At 38.3% G+C, this 24,620-nt stretch overlaps 2 protein-coding genes across 2 annotated transcripts; both read right to left on the reverse strand.

Annotated features, from left to right (window-relative positions):
* Window positions 1–300: 300 nt before the first annotated feature.
* On the reverse strand, window positions 301–15,436 carry jpt1a (Jupiter microtubule associated homolog 1a). The gene is made up of 5 exons (XM_005736212.2): window positions 15,208–15,436; window positions 12,779–12,921; window positions 2,694–2,791; window positions 2,395–2,422; window positions 301–1,889 (listed from the first exon to the last, which is right to left on the reverse strand). Exons 1-5 carry the CDS (start codon window positions 15,261–15,263, stop codon window positions 1,756–1,758), a joined length of 459 nt encoding a protein of 152 aa, XP_005736269.1. The 5' UTR covers window positions 15,264–15,436; the 3' UTR covers window positions 301–1,755.
* Window positions 15,437–19,812: 4,376 nt separating this feature from the next.
* Window positions 19,813–24,404, reverse strand: sumo2a (small ubiquitin like modifier 2a). Its single transcript, XM_005736215.2, has 4 exons — window positions 24,283–24,404; window positions 23,262–23,393; window positions 21,877–21,948; window positions 19,813–20,314 (listed from the first exon to the last, which is right to left on the reverse strand). Exons 1-4 carry the CDS (start codon window positions 24,301–24,303, stop codon window positions 20,249–20,251), a joined length of 291 nt encoding a protein of 96 aa, XP_005736272.1. The 5' UTR covers window positions 24,304–24,404; the 3' UTR covers window positions 19,813–20,248.
* Window positions 24,405–24,620: the final 216 nt, after the last annotated feature.

The following is a 24,620-nucleotide window of genomic DNA, read 5'->3' on the forward strand; positions in this document are numbered from 1 at the left end:
AGAAGATGCATCTATGGTATCAATTCCAAAACCCTAAGTGATTTTCTTCTTGAGTCATCTCATTCACAAGATTTTGAGAAAACCTGACCTCTGACCTTGAGGTCAAGGTTACTGAGCTTCCAACTTGACCCCGATTTTTAGTAGAAACACCAATCCTACATCTCCTCGTTCTCACATCCACAAACTTTGGTCGCCCACCTGGTTGACCATACCTCAGCCTTTTATAGCTGAGGGGTAAAACACAAATACTGAGTCATAGCTCAAGAAATTGTAACTGTTCAAATAATATTTTATTTTATTAATCAGGCAAAGTAGTGGCTGCAAAGTTTTTTTCCCCCCCCAAGTAAAATGAACTAACAGCCACTACAAATATACAAACACACCCGATGGTCAAAACTGATTTAATGTCAATGTCCACTTGTGCCATTTATTGATTTTAAATTTCAGCAGTGACTTACATCCAGCAACAGGAAATGGTATGATGCAAGCGCTGCATCATAATAAACATAAGAGAAAGACACAACACTAAACAATGCAAACTTAAAATGCAGATTTTCTTGCGTGACAGCTTGCTGCCATGCAGGTGACTCAAGAGGACAGAAGCAAGTAGAAGAATTTTGGTTGGAATAATGCCACGTGAAAGTTACAGAAAGATTGTTCTAAATTTCCAGTGAGCAAGAATACCAACTAATGTATAAAAGGGGGAGAGCAGTGAAAAGAAGGCTGGGTTGTCATAAGGTCACTTGTCAAATCTAGGATGGGTTTACCAGGAACACAGCTGTCGGGACTATAAACAGTCCATGGATTTTCAATGCAAATGCAATGGAAAAAACGCCCATCTGTGATACTGGTAGGATGCAATTAAGAAACCCAACCTTGTTTGATGCTGTAGCCTAACACACAAACAGGCGCACTTTAGAGTAAAATTTGGAGTAAATTTTACCTATAAAAACACGGGGCACTTAAAACCGGCACTGGGGTTACAATAATCTAATGCTCGAGACAGTAGCAAAAACGGCTTGTTCCAACTTTCTTTTGTTTTTTTTGTTTAGTTTTTTTATTTTACCTGGCATGTGACCCTACAGTACTCAACTGAAGACAAATGTCTGCATTTTCCAGATCATAATGACAGTAATTTATGAGAATCCTGTGGATAATAATACTATAATCAGTAGAAAGAGTCCAACTTCATGCAACAACAAGAACAAGAATTGTTTCACAACAAAAAAAAGAAAAAGTATTTAACAGATTAAACGGAAGAAAATTCACAGTTATGTTTCTTCTCACATTCATACGTTAAAGACTGGACATGCATGCAAGATTGGGTCAAAGATCAACACGGAGCAAAAGCTTTTTTCCTTTGCTTGTGTTCTACAAAATGCTTCTCTATTCATTCACAGCTTGTGCTGTTGCATTAAAGTTAGGGGAGATTTACCATTTGGCTGATGTGAGAAATGTGAGCCTTGTACCCTACCTGGCAGGTCAAATGCATTTCAGAGGTAAAGGCAGACTTTGAACCGTATACATAGAAATACATAAAGTGCTTCTGTCAAAATAAACAAACAATAAAAACAGTACAAAACGGTTTTCAAAAAAGAGGTATCAAAACAATGCACTTGGGGGTGTGGAGGAGACTGGTGTCTGCTGGACATCAGAGGATTCCTGCAGGACAGACAAATGAGCTGGGGATTCTTGCTTTAAATAAAAAAGATGTTCGAAGATGAATGGAGGTAAGGAGGGGTAGTCGAGTGGCTTTCAACCAAGGATCAGGCTGGACTTGCCCCCCGGGGGGTTTCGGCGGCCAGATGGTAGTCCTGCACAGGGTTCCTCAGCCTGGGGGGCCTCATCTTGCTGCTCTCGAACTGCTTCAGGCTCAGCAGCGCTGTTTTCTGAGCATCAAAAGACAGTTTACAAAATAAATAAGGAAATGTTCCCTTATGACTTCTACTTGAAAGCACAGTCTGTGTGTCAAGTTTATCGTGTTCACTCTCTAAACAAACTATGAATGCCATTGGATGTGGGTGTTTCCTGTTGTTTTCAGTTTACTCTCCATTTCAACTCAACTGCAGATAACAATAATTTGCTTCTCCTGCCCTGTTTTCAAATGAACACTAAGCTTGAAAGTTAGTTTGCTTTGCACATATTTAGTTTCCCCTGGTAAACTCTAAATTCAAGCAGACCATTAAACCTTATGTATAGTTAACTCAGGGAGGCAGACTGGGGGAGTCAGGGGGAATAATAATATTACCATGTCAGTGTTTCTTTTCCTCTCCTTTCTGTGTATGTGTTGTAAGCATTATATTAAAACTGACTTGTATAAATGTGCCAACAGTTGGGGTGCAGGGAGGTTTCGAACTAAAATAACAATGATGTGATCAAGAAACATGCTCTTACCATTTTCACGTACAGAGATATCTCCATCCTAATCGAGATAAGCAGAAAAGAAAGGATGAATGTTTGACAACTTCATAAAGGAACTTTGTACAACTGTTTTGATGGAAAAACGCACATTCACAGCACAGTTCAACAGCACTAGTTACAACCCAAGTGTCATTTGGTAATTTCTCAAAAGGAAGAAGAGGAAAACATTGATACTTTAAATAGTTTGGACTTAAGCTGTTTCTTGGTGTTTGTTTGGCCTTAAGTTTCACTTCCTTTCTCTGTGCATCTCATGATCTGAGCCTTTGTCTTACTGTGGTGGGCGTGTCCCCCAAGTGACTGGTAGTATGATTTCCTCCTCTCCTCAGGGGGGCCGATGGCTCTCCACACAGCACACCTGTTGGTTTCCCGCCTAGAAGAGGAATGAAATATTGGGAATAACGAGAAAGACAATCCCAATTTAAATAAACACGTATTATATGTGTGTCTGTGTTGAGCTGTTTCAGTCTGGACTGCAGAGCTGGACAGACAGGCAGACACACATATGGGACTATCCCTTATCACTGCCAGCATGTCTCAAGAACTGTGTTTTAATGATCCACCAGTGGAAAATAAAAAGGCATCTCAAAAAAACATCACTGAATAACAACATCTGAGAATTGGTGCATTAAAACTTCTCTGAGGCAATGAGACCCAGGAGATTTAAAAATACCACAAGCCGAGCCAACTGTCAGACACGCCTGACTGACACAATCCTCCACACTTCGTTCTTCACAGATTTTCTACAAAATCTAATTGAAAAACAAAACAAAACAGTGACACCTAAATCAGAGAGCATTGATCGATGCAACCAGATGTAAATATGTAATAAATGGCCTGATTATAAGCAGATAAATGACACATTTTCAGTTTCCCATGAAATATTTGCAAGTAACAAATGACATTTGTGAGGGCAGGAAATAACAATCTCATGATAGAAGCTATTCAAACAGCTGCGCACTGACTGGACTCCTACATATGACCTTCCAGTTTTAAATTGTGCTCTGGGGAAGTTTGACATTTCTTTAGTTACACTTTCGCACGAAATGTCCGTCTTACAACAACCATTTTCACACTGAGGTTAATTTAGATGCGTAGTCATGTTCTCCTGTGTAGGCCACTTTTACTGTGTAGGCCATTTCCTTTTCGCCTCCAGGGGGTTTCTGGTTCATTCTCAGTACCCTTATTCACAAGCCTAACAGCAACGCATGTGTCTGTCAGTTTCGGTATAAATAACGGCTATTCAGAAATACTGTCTATCAACACATGATTGGGGGTAGAGAAGAAGGCCAAAAAGGCAAATTTACATTTTTATCATTTGTTCTCACGGAACAAAAGTGGTCCTATTCTCCAAATCGACAACAGCTTAATGTGACATTTCAACTACGTAATATGAACTTCTTAAACTTTTCAGTATTATTATTTTTTGCACATTTATTATATCAGATAAAAGGTACCAGCTTACCGTCATCCCATTTTATAACATATTCTAAAGGACCAACTGACTTTTTTGGCTGAATGAATGCCTGCAAATCCTGCTAACATCACATCTCTCGGTGTCACCGGCACCGATGCTGGTGAGACGGCCATCAGTGCTACTCCGCAGCCACCTAGTAGATACACCTGTGGTATAAATTCGCCTTGTTCTCAAGTTATTGCATTCACAGGATTTTCTGAAAAACGTGACCTTATGAGGTCATGATAAACTAAATCACCCTGTGCACCACTTAACTGGATAGTCAGCAGAGCACTTTCTCTAACAGACTGAGCTCTGCTGCCACAAGGACAGATGCTTAAACATTTTACTGCCATTTGTTTTTACTTTCCCCAAATATGTAAAGGATAAAATATTTGACACACAGAGCTGTTTGTCTTTGTACATCATGAAGTCATGAGTGAGTACTCTAGCGTTTGGGGGTTTAGGTCTGTGCCAATAAGAACATCTGGCTCGTACACGCATTACTGTGTGTGTACAGCAGATGCAAAATAATACACTGACGCAAGCACTGCTATTAAAAAATCATTTTAAGCATTTTCATTTTTAAGTACTTGTACTATATCCTACGCATAATCTACAGGGTAATACTGCACATTTTATTTCAAATTACACTCCCACCTGTAATTTCCATAGTTTGAAGAGTAACTTCTGTGTTAAAATTACATTTACTGCTCACTTTTTATTTTTAGCTACACTTTACTGGTATTGTTTAGGTCCCATATTTTGCTTTCAGAACTTTCTTAATTCTTTCTGTCAGAGATTCAACAAGGTGCTGGAAACTCAGAGACGTTGATCCATACTGATGATATGTAGTTGCTGCAGATTTGACAGAAATCCATTATGGAAATCTTCCGGTTCAGCGCAATGCAAAGACGCTCAGGTGAATGATCAGGCAATTTGAGTACAGTGAGCACATTGTTCAAGAAACGAACATGAGATGGTTTGAGCTTTGTGGCATGGTATACTATCCAACAGGAAGCAGCTATAAGAAGATTAGTACATTGTGGTCATGAAAACTTGGAGCATTGTCTGCAAAACTATTCAGGTAGGCTGTTGCATTCAGACACTGTTCAACTGTAGGGTTGTAGTGATTCATCGACACAGTTCATGACGCTGACTTGAAAAATTGTCAACATGCAATTTTGATGTTGATGCATCATATTCTAAAACCAAATAAATATGTTTTTATATCTGCAATACACTCCAGGAAGATATGGGGGCACTATCTCTCTCATGGTCTGCTAAGACTGAGCTTAATACTAACAAAGTAGGAACTCCAGCAACACTTGAGGGAAGATGAACAACTTTAATAATTGACCAACGCGTTTCGGCTTGTGACCCTGATGAAGGCCCCAAGCCGAAACGTGTTGGTCAATTATTGAAGTTGTTCATCTTCCCTCAAGTGTTGCTGGAGTTCCTACTTTGTGAATTCTTTCATCCTCTCCATGCACCTTGGAAGCAGGTGAAGTTGTGCCAGAAAAATTATTATTTTTTGCTTAATACTAACAAAGAAAAATGCAGCGAAAACAACGGTGAACCAAAGAGAGGAAATCCCAAATAGTTGTTTCTGTTTACCTGGATCTAGCGTTTTCAATGAGAGACAAGTGGAATAATGGAAGAAGATCAAGACAGAGGCTTCTGTGTGGGTGAAATTTCACAAAAAACAACTTTTCCTCCACAGCAGCACCACTGCAATGTGCGGACATTTAAAATGTCCACACACTGGTGTCACGACACGGCATTTAATCTGTTATTAGACTCAACTGACTTCTCTCAAAATGTAAAAGCACCCACCCACCACTTTAATCACACTCTAGATCTTGTTTTAACATATGGCATAGAAACTGACATTTAATAGTGCTTCCTCAAAACCATCTCCCGTCTGATCATTTCCTAATAACATTTAAATTTACAATAATAGATTACACAGCAGTGGGGAGTAGATTTAAAGTTAAAGAATATAATCCACCCACTGTTGTAATCTTCAATGCCCTGTACCAACACAGAGCAGAGAAGCTACCTGAACGCTACTAACAGGGGTCGATTATCTTGTTAATAACTTTGCCTCCTCACTACCTATGACTCTGGCTACTGTAGCTCCTGTGAAAAATAAGGCCTCAAATCAGAAGTACTTGACTCCCTGGTGTAACTCTAAAACGCGCACCTTAATGCAGGTAACTGGTAAGCTGGAGAGGAAAAGGTGTTATACAAATTTAGAAGGTCATCATTTAGCTCGGAAGAATAGTTTGCTGCTTTTTGAAAAAGCCCTCTGTAAAGTTAGAACATCTTCACTGATTTAAGAAAATAAGAACAACCCTACTTCTTCACAAAAAATTTAACCATTAGAGAAAAAATGACTCATAATCAACTCATATATGTAACATTATCCACAGCTACTTTCATACCATTGATATTTAGAGTCTTTTTCTAATTACTTCCTCCAAACCATCAACCTGTCTTTTAGACCCCATTCCTACAAAACTGCTCAAAGAAGTCCTGCCATTACTTAATGCTTCAATCCTAAATATGATCAACCCATCTCTAATAATGGGCTACCACAGGACTTCAAGCTGGCAGTAGATAAACCGTCTCTTGACCCTGCTGTCTTAGCTAATTATAAGCCAATCTACAACCTTCCTTTCATCTCAAAAATTCTTGAAAGAGTAGTAGTCAGATCATCTGCAGAGGAATGGCTTATTTGAAGAGTTTCAATCGGGTTTCAGAGCTCATCACAGCACAGAAACAGCTTTAGTGAAGGTTACAAATGATCTTTTTGTGGCCTCTGACGGTGGACCCGTCTCTTGTCCCGCTAGACCTCGGTGCAGCGTTTGATACTGTTGACCATAATATTCTATTAGAGCGAGCAGAGCACGCTGTGTGTATTACAGGTACTGCACTGCAGTAGTTTGTATCATATCTATTTAAAAGACTCCAATTTGTTCATGTAAATGGAGAATCATCTACACAAACCTAGGTTAATTATGGAGATCCACAGGGTTCAGTGCTAGGACCAATTCTGTTTATATTATACATGCTTCACTTAGGCAGTATCATCATAAGACATAGTATATATTTTCACTGCTATGCAGATGACACCCAGCTTTATCTGTCCATGAAGCCAGATAACACACACCAATTAGTTAAAATGCAGGAATCTCTTAAAGCCATAAAGACCTGGATGGCCTCTAACTTTCTGCTTCTTAATTCAGATAAAACTGAGGTTATTGTACTCGGCCCTAAAATTCCTAGAAATATGGTATCTAACCAGATACTTACCCTGGATGGCATTACCTTGGCCTCCAGTAACACTGTCATTTTTAGAATGTCATTCATTTTTCCCCAGGATATGTCATTCAAAACAAATATTAAACAAATATGTAGGACTGTTTTCTTCCATTTGCACAATATCTCTAAAATTAGAAATATCTTGTCTCAGAGGGACGCTGAAAAACTAGTTCATGTATTTAATACTTCCAGGCTGGACTACTGTAATTCATTATTACCAGGATGTCCTAAAAATTCCCTGAAAAGCCTTCAGCTAATCCAAAATGCTGCAGCAAGAGTACTGACAGGGACTAGGTAATTTCTAGAATCAATTCGTTTCCGATTCAGAAGGTCCTGAATTGATTCGATCCATGATTCGATTCGATGAACATTACCTGATGCTGCTGAAGTGAAGCAGAGCAAAGTTACAGAGGTTTTATTACATGCACAGCTAAGCATTTTGCATAATTTTAAAAAGTTTAAATTTGTTCAGTAGCCTATTTAACTGCAGAAATGAAGCTTTCTTTTCAGAAGTAAGTAAAAGGAAAAAAAACAGCGGCCGACAGCACTGTAAACAACGTTAGATTGGTGGGTAATAAGCAAGCAAATAATGGAGAAAACTGAGATTTTTAGATGGGACACTGTTCTTGAAGTACACTAAAAGAAACAGAAAGCTGTGCCTGAAGTGAGATTTTATCGTGCTGGAAGCGAAACAGCAAAAGTAAGAAAGGGAAATCAAGATATGTGAAGCGAAATGTGAAGCGTAGTTTGGATCTTCTTTTGCTGCTGGTTCGGTCAATATTGTTTGGAGAGAGATAAAAACCTCCAGCTTCAGAATCTAGTGCAAAAAAGGGCGCAAACACAAAGCGTGGACCCGCCGAAACATCAGAATCAGTGAGCTGTCGGCTTTCAGCCCCGACTGTGTCAATGCCGTCAGGTGAGAAAGGCGACATCTCACTGATTCTGATCCGTCGGTGGGTCCGTGCTTTGTGTTTATGTCTTAGTGCAGAATCTGTGTACCTGCTATCATTTACTATTTTAGCTGTTTGGTGGTTGTTGAAATTTTGTGAGGTTTAACCTGAGATTCTGGCGTTTTGGGCAACATAAATTTATATTTAAAAATTGATTCAGGATTTTAATGAATCGATATCACGTTATCCAAGCCAGAATCGATTTTAATCGATAAATCAATCACCAAAACCCACCCCTAGTTTGGATTTGGGACACAATATATGAGGCGACTGTTTTTGTGATTTGGCGCTGTATAAATGAAATTGAATTGCATTGAATTAATTGATTAATCAAAAATAAAATCATTTGCAGATTAGCCGACTGCCAAAATAATCTTTTGTTTGCCGCCCTACTCAATTGGTACTAAGACACTAAAGTGTACATTCCACCACCAGGGTAAACCACTGACACAAGTCATTATTTATCCAATTAAACTAGCCTGGATGGCTAAATACACTGATTTGCTATTATGTGATTGCCCAATTAGATATTTGTGTTAATGCACAGTCCAACAGGTGTACCTAATAAAGTGATCATGAGTTCTGAACATAGTGAGCACAAAAATGTGTTTTATTCAGATAGAGTGCCTGTTGCTTTATTTCCAGACAGTCTAGACTTGGCAGCATTCATGACGCCACAGGATTACAATAAATCCACTTCTGAGAAAGAACAAGGAAGCGTTTATGATAATTAGTTTATGTGAATATGTACTTTGAGCTTATAAAAGCATGCAATGGAGACCGTGACATAAAACAACTGAAACTTTCATTGACATTTGGTCAATGAAAAGTAAAACAGATAAATTTATTCCTATTCATGCTATTCCTACAGTCTTGGTATTTTATGGAGTTGTTATATCATAGTAGTAACATTACTCGTTACCTAAAATAAAAATTTGTTAGGTAAATTGTTACAGTACTCACTGTAGCACTTTTGTTTTACTCCATAATATTTTCTGAATTGCATTTTCACATAATTACTAGCCCAAACAAGGGCACAAATTACTACTCTAATGAAGAGATACACAAGCTGTTTCTTTAAGATTTAACACAAAGACAACAGCAAAGTTAAACACCAGCCCAGAGAGTACTTCGCAGCGGCAGCCAGTCAACTGTAGAAACAGCCACAGGTACGAACTAAGGCTTGAATGCTATAAAGGAGAAATATAAGTAATGCAGATATCTCCACTTCTAAAAAGCTGTAAACTACTCTACCATTTTCCTTCTCCAAGCACACCAACTGGAATCAGCTGACTGTGCGGAAGTATGTGAAAAATAATTCCATGTTCGATTTTTTTTTTCCTTTTTAAAATCAGTCATTGTGGAAATAATTGAAAAAAACATGCTTGGCATTCATTTATTATTTTTTTGATTTGTAAATATAATGTGATTACTGAATTCAGTAAAATAACGTTACATTACTGTGTTAAACAGAAATGTAATGTGATCCCATACCACCCCACGTGTCTCTGTAAACACATAAATCTCTTACTCTCTCTCTTGTCTTTGACAAACATGCTGTGGCAGTTGCAGGTCAGGTTAGGTAAGTAAGCAGAAAAAAAGAAACCTGCTCAGTGACTGTGAGTAAATCACTTCTTGAAAGGAGAAGGAAAGAAATATACTTGAGCGTGCTAATTCGAAGAAGACCTTACTCTGCTTAATCAAAGTTCAAAACAACTCAGGACAAGTGTCCCACTTCTCAAAACACCAAAACACAGAGAAGTAAAAGAAGGAACTGAAAGATGGGACTTGAGTGAATTATATCCAGCTTAAACTTTCAGAACAAAGAGAGGACTATTACTTTCAACCACTCAATATGAGAAGTAAAAAAGGAGGAAGGAACTGTGTGGAAGCTTTTCTTGCATTTGGTATGAAATCATACAGGACTTTAAAGATCCTGTAGGTACTATAGTATTACTCAAATCTTTATTGTGTGGCTCAGACGATGAAAAGATTGTTAATACTAAACTACTCTCTATTGTTAAGCAAATTCCCCCATATATTAATAGACCCTTGAACACTTCCTGATGTAGGCTTCCTGATGTCAGCTACTTTCTTGGTGAAGAGTATTTTACACTGATGTCATCACATGGTTATTCATGTCTCTGGACTTTCCACCAACACACCATTGTATGTGATACTTCCTACCACTTTTTTTTTTTTACAGGCCTATCACAACAGTGTCTATCTTAAGTTGCCAAAAGGTATCCAGAGGCCAATTCCCCAAATGATACAAGGATAAATTTACTAATGACAATTTATAATATATTTCTAACATCATACATTAAAAACTGTTTCACTAGAGACCCCGAGATCTTCAAAGTTACAGTAGATATTCGGTATTGAAGAGCCATTTTTGTAGCTATATTGTTTAAAAGAAAGTATCTATCACAATAAACTTGGAATTTTATTTAGATTTTTTCCAAAGGTCGGAAAGCATGAGAAATGCTTGTGCTAGCTGCATGCGTAATAGACCTATTTTGTAAGATGTACTTTTAAAATTATGTTGATGTTTAAATAATTTATTTTCTTTTTAGGTGTGTCTCATGCTCATTTGGGGAAAATGCTCTGGAACAAGAGAAGCAAATAAAAATTGCAATACCTAGCATCATTATTACCTCATGTCTAGTTTCATTTCCTTTTTTCTGTGTTTTTTTGTTGTTGTGCATCAAACTACATTTAGGAAAGTACACTTAAGGCCAAAAGTCTACATACCATTGTCATGTGCATGAATGTCATGGTAAGTTTGGTTTTCTATCATTTCGTTGAACTTCTTTTTTTTCAGGATGGAATCATTGTACAGCATACATCTTTAATGATTTATAAAAATACAAGAATTGGGTGCACAAGTTTTCATTTGTTTTGGACTTTCTCTAATCCATTTAGAATGGCCTACCCAAAGCCCCGACCAACCCTTTTTAACTCTACTGATGATTTGTGAATTATGCCTAAAAGCCAAGTCTGTGCCAGGAAACCAACCAATTTAAATGAACTCTATGAGCCAAAACAAGCGGTCAAAGATCCAGCCAGAATTATGCCAGAAGCTTGTTAATAACTACTAAAAGCATCTGGTTGAGGTCGAGGTTTCTTGCTAAGTGCCATTTAACCAAATATTAGTGGGTATATGTATACTTTTGACCATGTGTGGATTAGAAAAAAAATCATAAACAAATTCAAAGTTGTACACCCCATTTTTGTTTTTCAAAATCATTAAAGATCTATGCTGTATAATCATTCTACCACAATAATATTTCAAAGAAATCATTAAAAGACCAAACTTACCATCACATTCATACCCACAACTGTATATATTCAGCACTGCAACAATAAGACTTATTAAACCATGGTGTTCCAGAGGTTTCTACAATGAGACAGTGACTATTTATTTTCAGATGATGCAGATGATACCCGGATGTATATATCCATGAGGCCAAATGACACAAATCAATTAGTTAAGCTATAGGTATGTCTTAAAAAAATAAAGGTCTGGATTGCTTCTTATTTCCTACCTCTCAATTCAGACATTTGAAGTTATTGTACTCCATCTTAACAATCTTCGGCACATGTTGTCTAACCAGATACTTACTCTTTAGCCTGCAGTCATTTTTGATCAGAATATGTCCTTCAACACGCACATTAAACAAATATGTAGCACTTACTTCATTCAGCTTGCAAAAAAAAGTCTGAAATGTGATGCTGAAAAGCTAGTTTGTACATTTAACACTTCTAGGCTGGACTTTTGTAAATCCTTACTAACAGTCTGCTCTAAACGCTCCCTGAAAAGCCTTCAGTTTCTCCAGAATGGTGCAGTGTTCTGACAGAAACTATAAAAATAAACCACTGCTGTTTTCCCATGGTTTTATGTTCTAACAGAGCACTTCACTCTCAGAATGCAGGCTTACTTAAAGTTTGTAGTTTTTTAAAAGTAGAATCGGGGCAACAGCCTTCAACCTAACAGGTCAATCTACTATGGAACCAGCTCCCAGTTTGGATTTGGGACCCTCTCTACTTTTTGATTAGGCTTAAAACATTCCTTTCTGGGTCAAGTTACCCTGAATCATTCTTTAGTTATGCTGTAATAGCCTTAGGTTACTAAGGGGGTTCCTGTGATCTACTGAGTATTTCTTCTTCACTCATCGCTTTTCATTCCCTGTTCGTTTATACACCACTCCTGCATTTAATATACTGTAGTTTGGGTTTGTTTGTTTTTTTGTCTAATATTACAGGGTCTTCATCCTACAATAAAAAATTACTGCTATTGTGAATTGGCGCTATAAAAATAATTAATTAAATTAAAAAGGCCATTCTGAACATTTTCATTTTAAACAATAAACCCTGTGCTTTAACAAGGAATTGAAGCAGTCAAAACTACACAAATATTCAAGATTTCTGCAAACTTGTTGCTTACGAGACAAACACTTTTGGTCCAATATATAATCACGATCTTTTGGGAAGCTAACCTGCTGTGTGAACTATCATGACTGGAAACAGATTCTGGATACATTTTCTAAATAAGATGGCTATGGCAAATTGAGCTGTAGGTTTTTTGACAAAAGCAACATATGTGCAGATGTGATGCAGATATTACCTGGTGGGTTGTTCCTTCGATTAGCATAAGGGTCTTCTGGCTCGGCAAAAACGCTAGACGCCATCTTGTTTTTCCGGACAGGCGGCTTCTCCTCATCTGCACCAAGCGAAATGTTGGAGCCACCACCAGGAGGGCGCAAAACCCTGGAAAGAGAGAGACTCTTCTGTTTCTTCTTACTTTTCTACCAATATTTATATGTATTTATTAAATGTTATGCCTTAGAATTAATGCTTCGCTTATACTCATATCAATAAAATTCAGTGAATTGTGTTTTGGCTCGTACAACAATGAGCATCCCAGTGGGGGGAGTGTGTAAGAGTCACGACTACAGTTTTTTATTATCAACTAAAACAAAACTGAAAACTAACATATTAGGTTCATTCCAGGAAGGGAACATGGATCCCTTGGGCAATGAGCAGGAAGGTCAGCCAAAAATAATAATCTACCATATGAAAAATGCGGATCTCCCTGCTGTGTGGACACTGACAATGACGAAACAAATAAACGAATAAAAAGAAAACAAAATCACTAAACCGAAATGAGCAAGCTCCATTGTGAAACTAACTGAAACTAAAAATTCTTAATGAAACATAAAGTAAAAGTGAAAACAAAACTAGATTAACCCAGTAATGAATCAGACAGATTTATTATACTAAGCGATGGGTTTCTGTACATCTGCCAGATTTTAAGTGGTAGAGAAAGAAATGTAAATTACTAAATGGCTAAAATTTTCTTTACACCACATAACCTCACAACTCAGTTGCTGTTTAGAATATCATACACCGAGACAGACTTGAGAGATATATCTATCAAATAAATATAACACCTGAAACCTCAGATCTATAGATGTGATATCATGGTATTTGAAGAGTTTAATTCATAAATACAACCATGTTCAGTATATAATTGGTGCAAACCCCCCCAGTCTATTATGGGATTCTATTAAAGAACTCTGGGTAATGGGCAGTTGAAAATCTGCAATATATAAAGTTATTGCACTAAAGGTATAATCTACATTTATCTGAAAGTAAGAACAGTATTGATAAAAATAAACAAGCAAAACTGGAAAAATAAAGTTTTAGAAAATAACAGGAGCCGTTTCAAAATCAATAATGTATGGCATGTATGGTGCACTAAAACAATTAAATATAATAATGACAATAATTATTACTAACCTGTGATTTATGTGATACATTATACTAGTTATTATGCTTAAAAATGGAGTAGGCTATTTAACAGTGTTAAATATGTGGATTGTACCTTATGCCCAGGTGTGGCACATGCGTGTTTATGGTTTGTGTATAAATGACAGGTGTCAGAATACCTTGATTCTTCAAATATTGTGAAAGTAAATATTTTTTAATCCTCATATCTCCTACTGCATTTTGTATTACCTAACTTATGACAACTGCAAAACTATATTAATACAATGTATTATGAGCACCTTTTAGCACCAAATTAATTCCAGCTGATGTGCCTTATACAGATGTGCCTTATACATGGGTAATTGAGACTATATAATTGAGGAAACTTAAATTTTCTATGATGTACATGCAGCAGATTTTAACAATGTTATTTTGGTATACGTTTCCAAAAACACTAAAGATAACAACAGTTTGTGTTTTTACAGTGTGATGATGATTAAAATATGCTTTCGTCCAAGTGCACTGTAATTATGGTGCTACTGAATTTGCTACAATAACCATATAACTTTCTGAAAACTCATTCGTTTAAATAGTGCTCATTTATTTTTTTTTTGTTTTTTATCTTGGTCTTAAATCAGATGTTCATTGCATCTAATAAACGAATAGAATACACGTGGAATTCAGTGTATGGTCTATATAATGTCAGGTGTGGCCAGCAGTAACATGGCCCTCGCCTCAATCAGACCATATGCAAGACAGACTAAAGCATGTCTTACTGCACCTCCGATAATAATCTCGCTTCCCTGATCAGAAATCTGCGGGAACCCCACCCAGCTGAATGAATATATATTTACTCCCCTACGTTTTCCAAACAATAACCACAAAATACTGAAGCAGGAAATGCAGTACAAACACACGAAGGCATAAAAGGCCTCGGAACCACGATTAGTCTGCATCAGCTCGCTAAGCATCCTCTCTCCACAAAAGGCAGCGGTACAGACGTGTTGTCTTGCTAACTAACGCTCACGTTCGAATGCTATATCCGGATGGGCAAAATGGGAAGGCGTGGTAGCAAGCTTTATAATTGTATCGTCGACGGCTTTACTTTCAAACTATGTCTAGGCGCCTTAGTAACAATTACAGGCAGGGGCAACAACAAAACGGTCGTCTATTTTTCTCCGTTAGCCTGTGTTTCGCGTTGGGGTAAAGTCAGAGGATGCTGGACTTGTTGGCTTCATGGTGGATGGCTAACGGATACACAGAGGTCTGAAAGACGCCTTTTACCTGGAACTGCTTTTAGCACCGGGCTCCATCCCTTGAAATGTCGTAGTAGTCGTCATTTTTGCACAAGATGTCGTACAGTATGTTAAGCCTATCAGTATGCAACCAAACTACACTCTCATAAGCAGTATTTCACCACCTCATCACTATCCACCCTAGCTGGTGGCTCCCAGTCAACCTGCTTCCAGTCTGAGAGGACCAGTGTAGAACTAAACGACGAAAGAGATCTCACTTCCGGCTGTTGTTTCAAAATAAAATAAGACAACTGTGGGGAGAAAAAAAGGGCTGCGATTCTGTGGTTCAATTAGCTCACGTGAAACTGTATGTTAGTGTGCTTAGGGATATAAATTTTGCAGCTGAGGAGTTGCCCTTTGCTATCTAACCATTAACAAAAATGACACTTTCGAATTTAAGTGTGAAGCCAATTTTCATATTTCCGGTTTTCTCTGGTTAGAGCTGGACCGTATGTATATTTTGAATTTGTGGATTAGAGAAAATCCAAATCCAAAATATCTTCAAATTTGCGCACCGATTTCTTGTTTTTTAAAGTCATTTAAGATGTATGCTGTAAAATATTTCCACCATGGACAAAGAGCAGTACAAAGAAGTCCGAGGATGCGTTAACAGCATGCTGACTGTTCACTTATACATAATTTCTTCTGGGATTAATAAGTATTCTGATTCTGATTCTAAAAACCCCAAACTACTATGATCATGCTCATGGTGAGTGTATGTAAACTTTTCACTACAAGTGCACTTCTCCAAATTTTAAGGGATGTATAACAAAATGTCCCTAAATGAGGAAATGAAGCATGACAGGAGGTGACACACAATAAGATAAATTCAAATTCAACACTATACAAAAAACATCTCCTACAAAAGATGGATATTAAACTTACTCGGAGCTATTGAAGTGTGAGTCTCTCTATCTCCCTAAACAGGACCCAGTAACCATTACAGTGGCAGACATCCTAGCACTGTACAGCACTAGGCCCTGACATGATTCACACCTACTCCCTAAAGAAGTTAACTGCATTTCATGAGCATCTTGCAGCATAAATGAGCCAGCTGTTAATGGATGAAACACCCAGAATGATTAACTGAAGGCCAGACATTCCTGAAGCCCAATGATCCCCAGAAGGGATTGGTCCCATCCATCTACCAACCAGTAACCTGCTTCAACAAAAAATGGAAGTTCCTGTCAGGCATCATAGGAGCTAAGATTAAGGTTCAAGGTTCATTATTTGCCATATGTGCATAAATCAGCAGTCAAGGCACATTGGAATTCTTTTGCTCTCTCAGTCATAGTAAGCATGCTTGAAAAAAATAGGCAAAAATAAATTCAATTCAATTCAATTTTATTTATATAGCGCCAAATCACAACATAAGTCGCCTCAAGGCGCTTCATAGATACAGAGAAAAACCCAACAATCATATGACCCCCTATGAGCAAGCACTTTGGCAACAGTGGGAAGGAAAAACTCCCTTTTAACAGGAAGAAACCTCCGGCAGAACCAGGCTCAGGGAGGGGCGGCCATCTGCTGCGACCGGTTGGGGTGAGAGAAGGAAGACAGGATAAAAGACATGCTGTGGAAGAGAGACAGAGGTTAATAACAGATATGATTCAATGCAGAGAGGTCTGTTAATACATAGTGAGTGAGAAAGGTGACTGGAAAGGAAAAACTCAATGCATCATGGGAATCCCCCGGCAGCCTATGTCTATTGCAGCATAACTAAGGGAGGATTCAGGGTCACCTGCTCCAGCCCTAACTATATGCTTTAGCAAAAAGGAAAGTTTTAAGCCTAATCTTAAAAGTAGAGATAGTGTCTGTCTCCTGAATCCAAACTGGAAGCTGGTTCCACAGAAGAGGGGCCTGAAAACTGAAGGCTCTCCCTCCCATTCTACTTTTAAATACTCTAGGAACAACAAGTAGGCCTGCAGAGCGAGAGCGAAGTGCTCTAATAGGGTGATATGGTACTACAAGGTCATTAAGATAAGATTAGGCCTGATTATTTAAGACCTTGTATGTGAGGAGCAGGATTTTGAATTCAATTCTGGATTTAACAGGAAGCCAATGAAGGGAAGCCAAAACAGGAGAAATATGCTCTCTCTTTCTAGTCCCTGTCAGGACTCTTGCTGCAGCATTTTGGATTAGCTGAAGGCTTTTCAGTGAGTTTTTTGGACATCCTGATAATAATGAATTACAGTAGTCCAGCCTGGAAGTAATAAATGCATGAACTAGTTTTTCAGCGTCACTCAGACAGGATATTTCTAATTTTAGAGATGTTGCGCAAATGGAAGAACGCAGTCTTATATATTTGTTTAATATGTGCATTGAAGGACATAAACAAGACAACACAAAACTAATATAAATTGTAAATTATAAAGTATACCCCCTTTACAAGAGGGCTGTACCCTGACTCATGCCCACCTTGATAAACCGTAGGATGGTGGTCTCATCAGCGTATTTAATGACAAAGATGTTATCCTGGGTGGAGACACAGTCATTCATATACAGGGTGGAGAGTTTGGGGCTGAGGCAACAGCCCGCCGAGGACCCTGTGCTGACTGTAAGTGCAGCAGACGCTCGTCCTCCCATTCTCACCACCTGTGGTCCATCTGTTAGGAAATCCAGAATCCAGTTGGGAGTTGGGATGCCAAGGTATGTCAGCTTCTTGGTCAGCTTGCCCGGACGGATGGTATTGAAAGCAGAACTGGAGTACAGTAAAAGCATCCTGCTCTACATTCTGCTACTCTTCAGATGTTGCAGAGTGTGGTGTAAGGCTATTGCTATTGTGTCATCCACTGATCGATTGGGACAGCAAGAAAACTGGAGCGGATGGACAGTGTCCAGGACCATGTGGTTGATATGTGTGAGAACCAGTTTTTCTAGGCACTTTATGGCAACTGGTGTGAGTGCCACTGGCCTGAAGTCATTTAGGGTGGATATGTCCAGTCTTTTGGGGGCTGGTATGACTGTGGAGGATTTGAAAATGCATGGGACTAAAGCCTGGGATAATAACAGGCTGAAGACATCAGCAAACTTCTTCTCTTAACTAACTGCCTTTCATTGAACTACCAAAAAACACTAATTGGTACTCTCTTTCTAACCAGACACGTGGCAGCACTTGTGCTATAATTTTGTTTGTATTTAACAAAATAAAAATGTAGAGATAAGTGCACACATTAGTTTTTGACTGCTAGTGAAATTTGTTTTCTTTACAAATAACTTTCACTGAACTAACACACCCAAACCCTCAACATGTTTGTACTCTCTGCTCATAATGTCTTCATATTAAATAAGTTTCTGCTTTTTAAAGAGCTTACTTGAACATTGCACTCAACAAAAAACATATACTTCCTAACAAAAAAAAGGAACTTCAAGGGCCAAACTGCAAAATTGAATTTCTTCTTGTCAACATACTGGCTGCAAGCATCCCATGGGCTGCAAATTTGAGACCCCTGTTCCAGATGAATAGGCGTAGGACTCAATACATGGGCCCAGAAAGGAATTGAGAGAAAAAACAAAGAGAAAAAACACCAGCTGCCGGAACATTGGTCAGTCTGGCCTCAAAAGTGACTACTCTGCACAAGAGTAGTTAGAATTACAATTACAAGAAAGCCTATGACACAATGAGTAACAAATGGGCATGAACAATCAAAGGGACCCTGAGAACAACACTAGAGGCCGTCTAGTGCAAAAGTACAATTGCAGGATTTACCAAGACCTGAACCCTCGCAGCCATATCATTCTTAAGACTGGCTCCAGATACAGACAACAGAATGGAGCAAACGTTAACCACCTGCTCTACATGGATGACCTCAAGCTGTATGCCAGCCACGAATGAGACATCCATTCCCGAGTAAGATCAACAGCAACATCATCGGAATGCCATTCGGACTGGTTAAGTGCAGTCAGTAACTAAAGAGAAGGAACATAGTGAGAAGCAAAAGGACTATTATTAGAAAGCAAGATTGAATATATTGAGGACAGTACTTTAGAATCCCCCAGCAAACTGGAGCCATAGAGACCCGTGGGAAACTATGAAATACCTGCAGTAAGGCCAGTTCTGACAAGTCAGCTGAATGGAAAGAACAAGATTTGCATCCAGCAGACTGTAGGGATGACAAAGATCTATGTTCAGAAAAGTGTAGTGTAGTCTAGGAACAGCAAAGACGCTGCGCAAGACTCAAACTCCAAGGCATCTGGTAGAGGGACTAAGCTTGAAGAATAAAGACAATAGCAGGGCAAGTGGGGACATGCATATGCACACACAGCTCATTACGTCATTCAAGAGATCCTTATCTAGACAGATTACTTTTGAAAACTGACTACATATCCACTGTATTTTATTGCCTATGGAATAATGGATAATTATATATTTGGCTGCTAAAAGTGCTTACATCATAACCACACATGAAAACTGCTATCTGATGATTATAATTTGAAGACGTGTCAGCATTTCCTCTTATTGCATGGAAACAAATAAATGAGAAGGACATTCAAACCTACAATTTTAAATGACTGCAGCAGTACCTGCAAACAGTTTTCAGATGTGACAAAAACACACATACACACAGATTTGTAAAAAAAAGAAGAAAAAAAAAAGACTCATTTTATTCCAACAATACATTTTTATAATAACAACAGATGTCAGTGAATTTAAAACACCGGGTTACATCAATCAAACCTCCATCTTTAATCAAAGCCTTGGTAAGTATAAAAGCAAAAGCAGGACCAAGCGTTCTCTTCTGAAATTAAAAAACAAACAAAAAAACCAAACAAAAACAGTTTCTCATTTCTTCGGCACATTAGACTGACTGCAGCCTACTTATTGTCTGCACTGCGCTGTTCAGACATGTTAACATGTCACGTAACATGGCAGTGTGATCAAACTCAACACTAACTGTGCTGCCTTTGAGTATTTTGTGTAAATATTCCACTGGATCGTATCAACACTGGTCATGAGCATTTGAAGACTGGGTATAACAAAGATGTTCAGGGATGAAAGGGGAGGTAGGGATGTTCATAGGAAACAGTCTTTAAAGAGGAGAGCCTCCAGTTTGCTGTTGGAACACGTCGATTGTATCTTCATCCTCCATTTCTAGCTGCAAAAGAAAAAGACAAGAAAACTTTTTAAATATTAGAAGGAAGTACAAATGCTTTAAAAGTTGGCTGAAGCCACCGTGATGCAACCCACTGGTATGTTAAAAGACTTGACAAACAAGTTATTACTCAGTGAGCTGCAGTATGAACCACAGATCTTACTTCTTTCTGAATGGACTCGATGCTTGTTTCCCAAGCCCATAAACTCATCAAGAAAGTGTTCAACGAGGTCACAGAGGGAGGAAGCCAGGGGCCATTTTCCCACAATCAAAGGTTTTTCAACAAAAGGATTGCTCGCCCTCTAGTGGCCATTAAAATGTAAGGCACATCCATGTTGACTACACTTTTTTAAGACTTGAGGCCTGTACTATGAAGCAGGATTTGTACCCATCTCACTAACTTCAGGGCTATTTATTGATATATTCTGAAAGCTGTTCACTTCTTGCTGTTCTGGAGAAGGTTATACTCAAGATAAGAGATAAACAGGTAGAAAACTGCCTACTGAGCACTCACTTTTCTAGAAAAGTATCATCACCATTCCTGGAAGATCTCCTCAGATCTCCTAAGAAGGTCCAAAAATATTTAATAGCATCTAAAGTTTTTGTCTTTCCCACCTGCTCTTGGGAAGCAGCTTAATTTCTGCTTTCCCCCCCCCCCCACTTGTCAACTGCAAGTTCAGAAGATTATCCTATAAGCATTAATATGCTCCTAAAACATAAGCATATCTAAACATTAACTCAATGAAATAACAATTGTAATCCATCATCTCGTCCTGTGTTTTAATAACAGACCTGTAATACTTGTGTGTAAACCTACACAGCAGTTACTATTGTGTGCTTAACCTCTTCAATTTTTTTTAAAATATCATAGCTTTTAATTTTTGTTGTGTGTGCCGTCACTACAAAGTCCATATGCATGATTGGTCATATGTTGTTAATGTCACCCCTTTTATGTGAAGGTGCTTGTAGACAGGCTGTTATGAGAATATAACAATACTTAATGTATCAGTGTATTCATGTATCTTACCTGATTTATCACCCAGTGTTTTGACTGTTTTCCGCTAAACATCATAGTAAAAACATTTTGTTCTGCACTGACATGAAGGGAGTACTGCAAACGCAACAAGGAGTTAGATCTGTTCATCACAGCTCTTATGCAAACTCTATGCTTTTTCTGTATACGACACTAAGTATTATAAACTCTTTCTCGGTCTAGTTGTAGTACAGTTGTAATGCAGAATTACTGCGTCTTTGAGTTTATGAAAGTAAATGGTATATGCTGATTACATATCAGCTGAAATGCAATCTCGGGACTGCAAAAACAAATAAAAAATCAAACCAAACCAAAACAAAAAAGGGTCGTGTTGGCCTGGCCTGGAATCCCCCAAACAGCTGATTGGTTTGTGAGTACTGCAGCATAATGCAGTGAGTTTACATGTAGTAACTAATATGAAATGTAAGATCCGGAGTAGCAAGAATGTGAGGACCAAGGGTTATTCAGCCGTAGTTCACAATAACAAAAATTGATTCCAAAAGTGCACAAAAACAAGAGCGTGTACACATACCTGAGAAGGTGTGTCTGTTTCATTGATGGGCTGACCGTCAAATCGAAATCGTATTTGCCTCATTGACAGCCCCTGAGTGGAAAAACAAATGTTTACTTTTAAACATCACAAGGCATTTTTGTGACCGCAGGTTTAAAACACTGGCTGTGAAGTGCAATACCTCCAGTTTCAGGAGAACCTTTGTTGTTCCCCATCTCTCACTACTGACCGCTAAACTAAAAAACCTCTTCAAAATTAGATGTAAATAAAGAGGGTAGGATAAAAGGAAATTATGTGGTTAAACTTGCTCCAAGACAATAAGAACAGTAACACGCTGACCAAAATGAAATAATACAATATATTACAAAGTTACATATATGAGAAATAGCTCTAACATATACAAATAACACAATTTATAAACATCTAGAATTTTACAAAGATTAAATATATATGATTGACATTTTACTCTAATCTGCAATCCTTTATTTTCAGTACAGAGGACGCGCAAGAAGTAGTAACTATCACACTGTGTACTGCGCATTAGATGGGGAAGGACTGATGTTGCACACCTATTATGTATAAAGTAGACCTTAGGTGTTTTTGAAGACTCTTAACTTTCAGATAAATTTAAGGTTGTCTGTATTGGGCCAAACCTTTCCTCCGGGTACCATGTGAGTAATGACAAAATTAAAACAAAGATGTGCTTCTATAGGGCCAAAACAAAGTCAAGATGGTGGGGGGCAATACATACAAACAATTGGTCTTCACACAGTTAAAGCAAAGAGCCTTGTTACCATAGCTAACAGAAGTTGATGCGTCATCTGATATTTTTGACCATCTGATATAATTAAACATAATATAAGCATAAATAAATTAAGCCAATTAATAAAAATACTGGTTCAAAACATATGCCTTAGTTTTGAATATTTGCCCTAATGGATGTCAAAATATAGCTCCCCCCCCCCTCCATTTCTGATTTGGCAAGAGCCATTATTTTTAAATGTCAATTTCTTGGTCTCTGGAATAGGGATGACCAATTTTAGAAGACCAGCAATACATTTAACCTCCTAAGACCCAAACTCTTTCATGGCATGTATTTTAAAAATTTCTTTGCTATTTGGGTTGATTGGGACCCAATGAATGTAAAAACAAAGAATTACCAGATTTTTTTTAACCTAATTTTTCTTTCTGAGACAAATGAGATCCACATATGAGGCATTGGTTTTAAATTTTGATAGAACAGTGGCAGTATAATGTCCTCATAAGTGGATATCAGGCCCTTGTAGAGAAAAATTAAGTATTTTCGTCTAGACATCCCAAAATGTGATGTCCACATATGTAGACACCAGGTCCTAGGAGGTTAAAGATACTTATAAGAAACAGTTAAAATTGTGTCCCAGTCTCACCTGCCGTTCACAATAAGCTTTCATCAGTTTGCTGAGAGGAGTGTGCCTTTTGATCTTAAACTGCACCACTGAGCCATCCTGTCCTGCCACCTTCAGGTTGATGTGCTCGTTGTTCTCAGTCTTTACTCCCTCCTAAAGACAAAAAACAAGTTCATAGAAAGTCAGATTATTTAGAAAAAAGGGGGAGGTGTGACTATTTACAAGAATGAGCGCCCGCCATTTCAAATTCCGAGTCATAGGTGTCTTGCATATCTCAGCGATACCTCATTGTCTTCAAACAAAAGTTAATTTCACAATACGTGTGTGGATTTACGTTTTTTTGCTTGTTTTTTAATCCTCCGCGACACCAGCCTGCCTGATGTGCGTAGAGCGGGAGACTAGCGTGGGTACCGAGAGCAACGAGGACTGGATTTACAACTTCAACGTTAGCATTAGCTATAGGCAACTCAAGCAACAATGGCCTTCAATACAACAAGATGCACAGCGGCCTAGCAAGGATTCAAATTATACTACTTGTGCTATTAACAAAACCCTTATCTCTTTACCCAGGCGTATGGCTAGCGATTGAGTACAACGGTACCCTTTTTTAAACTTAAGATTCGTTTACACATTACGGCTTTTGTTGTTTTGTACCGTTTATGTTGTTCTGTTCTGTCTCAGCGTTAACTCGCTTTTCTTGAACTGGTGCTTAATCTAGTCGGATATCGGATAACTACATTTTCCATTACATGTGCATTACTCATAACGATGGCAAAAATTTAAAGGTGCCGATTAAAAATTATTTTACAGAAAATATAGATTTTTTTGAAAATACACCAATGGATCGAGTCGGTTAGCCACGTTAGCTTATTATGCTAACTTCACCCGTTAGCTTCCTAGCAAATACCGTAAAGTTAGCGCATGTTTGAAGCGGTCTTTGGTGTTATACGATTCGAAATAATTGTACGAACTCCTTTCCATCAGTTTACCGTGTACATTCAACTTTGTATGGGCTCTGATTCATTTAAAGTCCAATCCTCACCTTGGCCTTTCCATCTGCCATGGCTGCTGCTGAGGACTGTCTGCCTGCGTCTCGCCTGTTCTGCTGCTGCTGCGGCTGCGCAGTGTAGCGCGCCACTTTGCGTCGGCCGCTACACTGCGCAGTGAGCGAAGAGCCCGCGTTTCATTTAACAGCAATATAGTTCATGGCTCCAGTATCGTCAAGTTAATAAAAATGAGTAAGCTAAGTTTAGATGCATATAATCTGGGGATACAGGAACTGTATCTCTAGTTCGTACTCACCATCTGGCATTGGAAAATAAATAAATACACCACATGGACTATGTTTGGTTATATAAATGCACTTCACATACAGCAAAC

Source organism: Pundamilia nyererei, unplaced genomic scaffold (genome assembly GCF_000239375.1).
Source record: "Pundamilia nyererei isolate P.nyererei 1_Seehausen unplaced genomic scaffold, PunNye1.0 scaffold00068, whole genome shotgun sequence".
Lineage (NCBI taxonomy): Eukaryota > Metazoa > Chordata > Actinopteri > Cichliformes > Cichlidae > Pundamilia > Pundamilia nyererei.

Coding starts and splice junctions, on each gene's coding strand:
- jpt1a (XM_005736212.2), bottom strand. CDS start 15,263: ATGACGACTACTACGACATTTCAAGGGATGGAGCCCGGTGCTAAAAGC. Junction 2,792..12,778: donor TCGAAGGAACAACCCACCAG/GTAATATCTGCA, acceptor TTCCTCTTCTAG/GCGGGAAACCAACAGGTGTG. Junction 2,423..2,693: donor TGGGGGACACGCCCACCACA/GTAAGACAAAGG, acceptor TATCTCGATTAG/GATGGAGATATCTCTGTACG.
- sumo2a (XM_005736215.2), bottom strand. CDS start 24,303: ATGGCAGATGGAAAGGCCAAG. Junction 21,949..23,261: donor AAGCTTATTGTGAACGGCAG/GTGAGACTGGGA, acceptor TTTTCCACTCAG/GGGCTGTCAATGAGGCAAAT. Junction 20,315..21,876: donor AAACAGACACACCTTCTCAG/GTATGTGTACAC, acceptor TTTCTTTTGCAG/CTAGAAATGGAGGATGAAGA.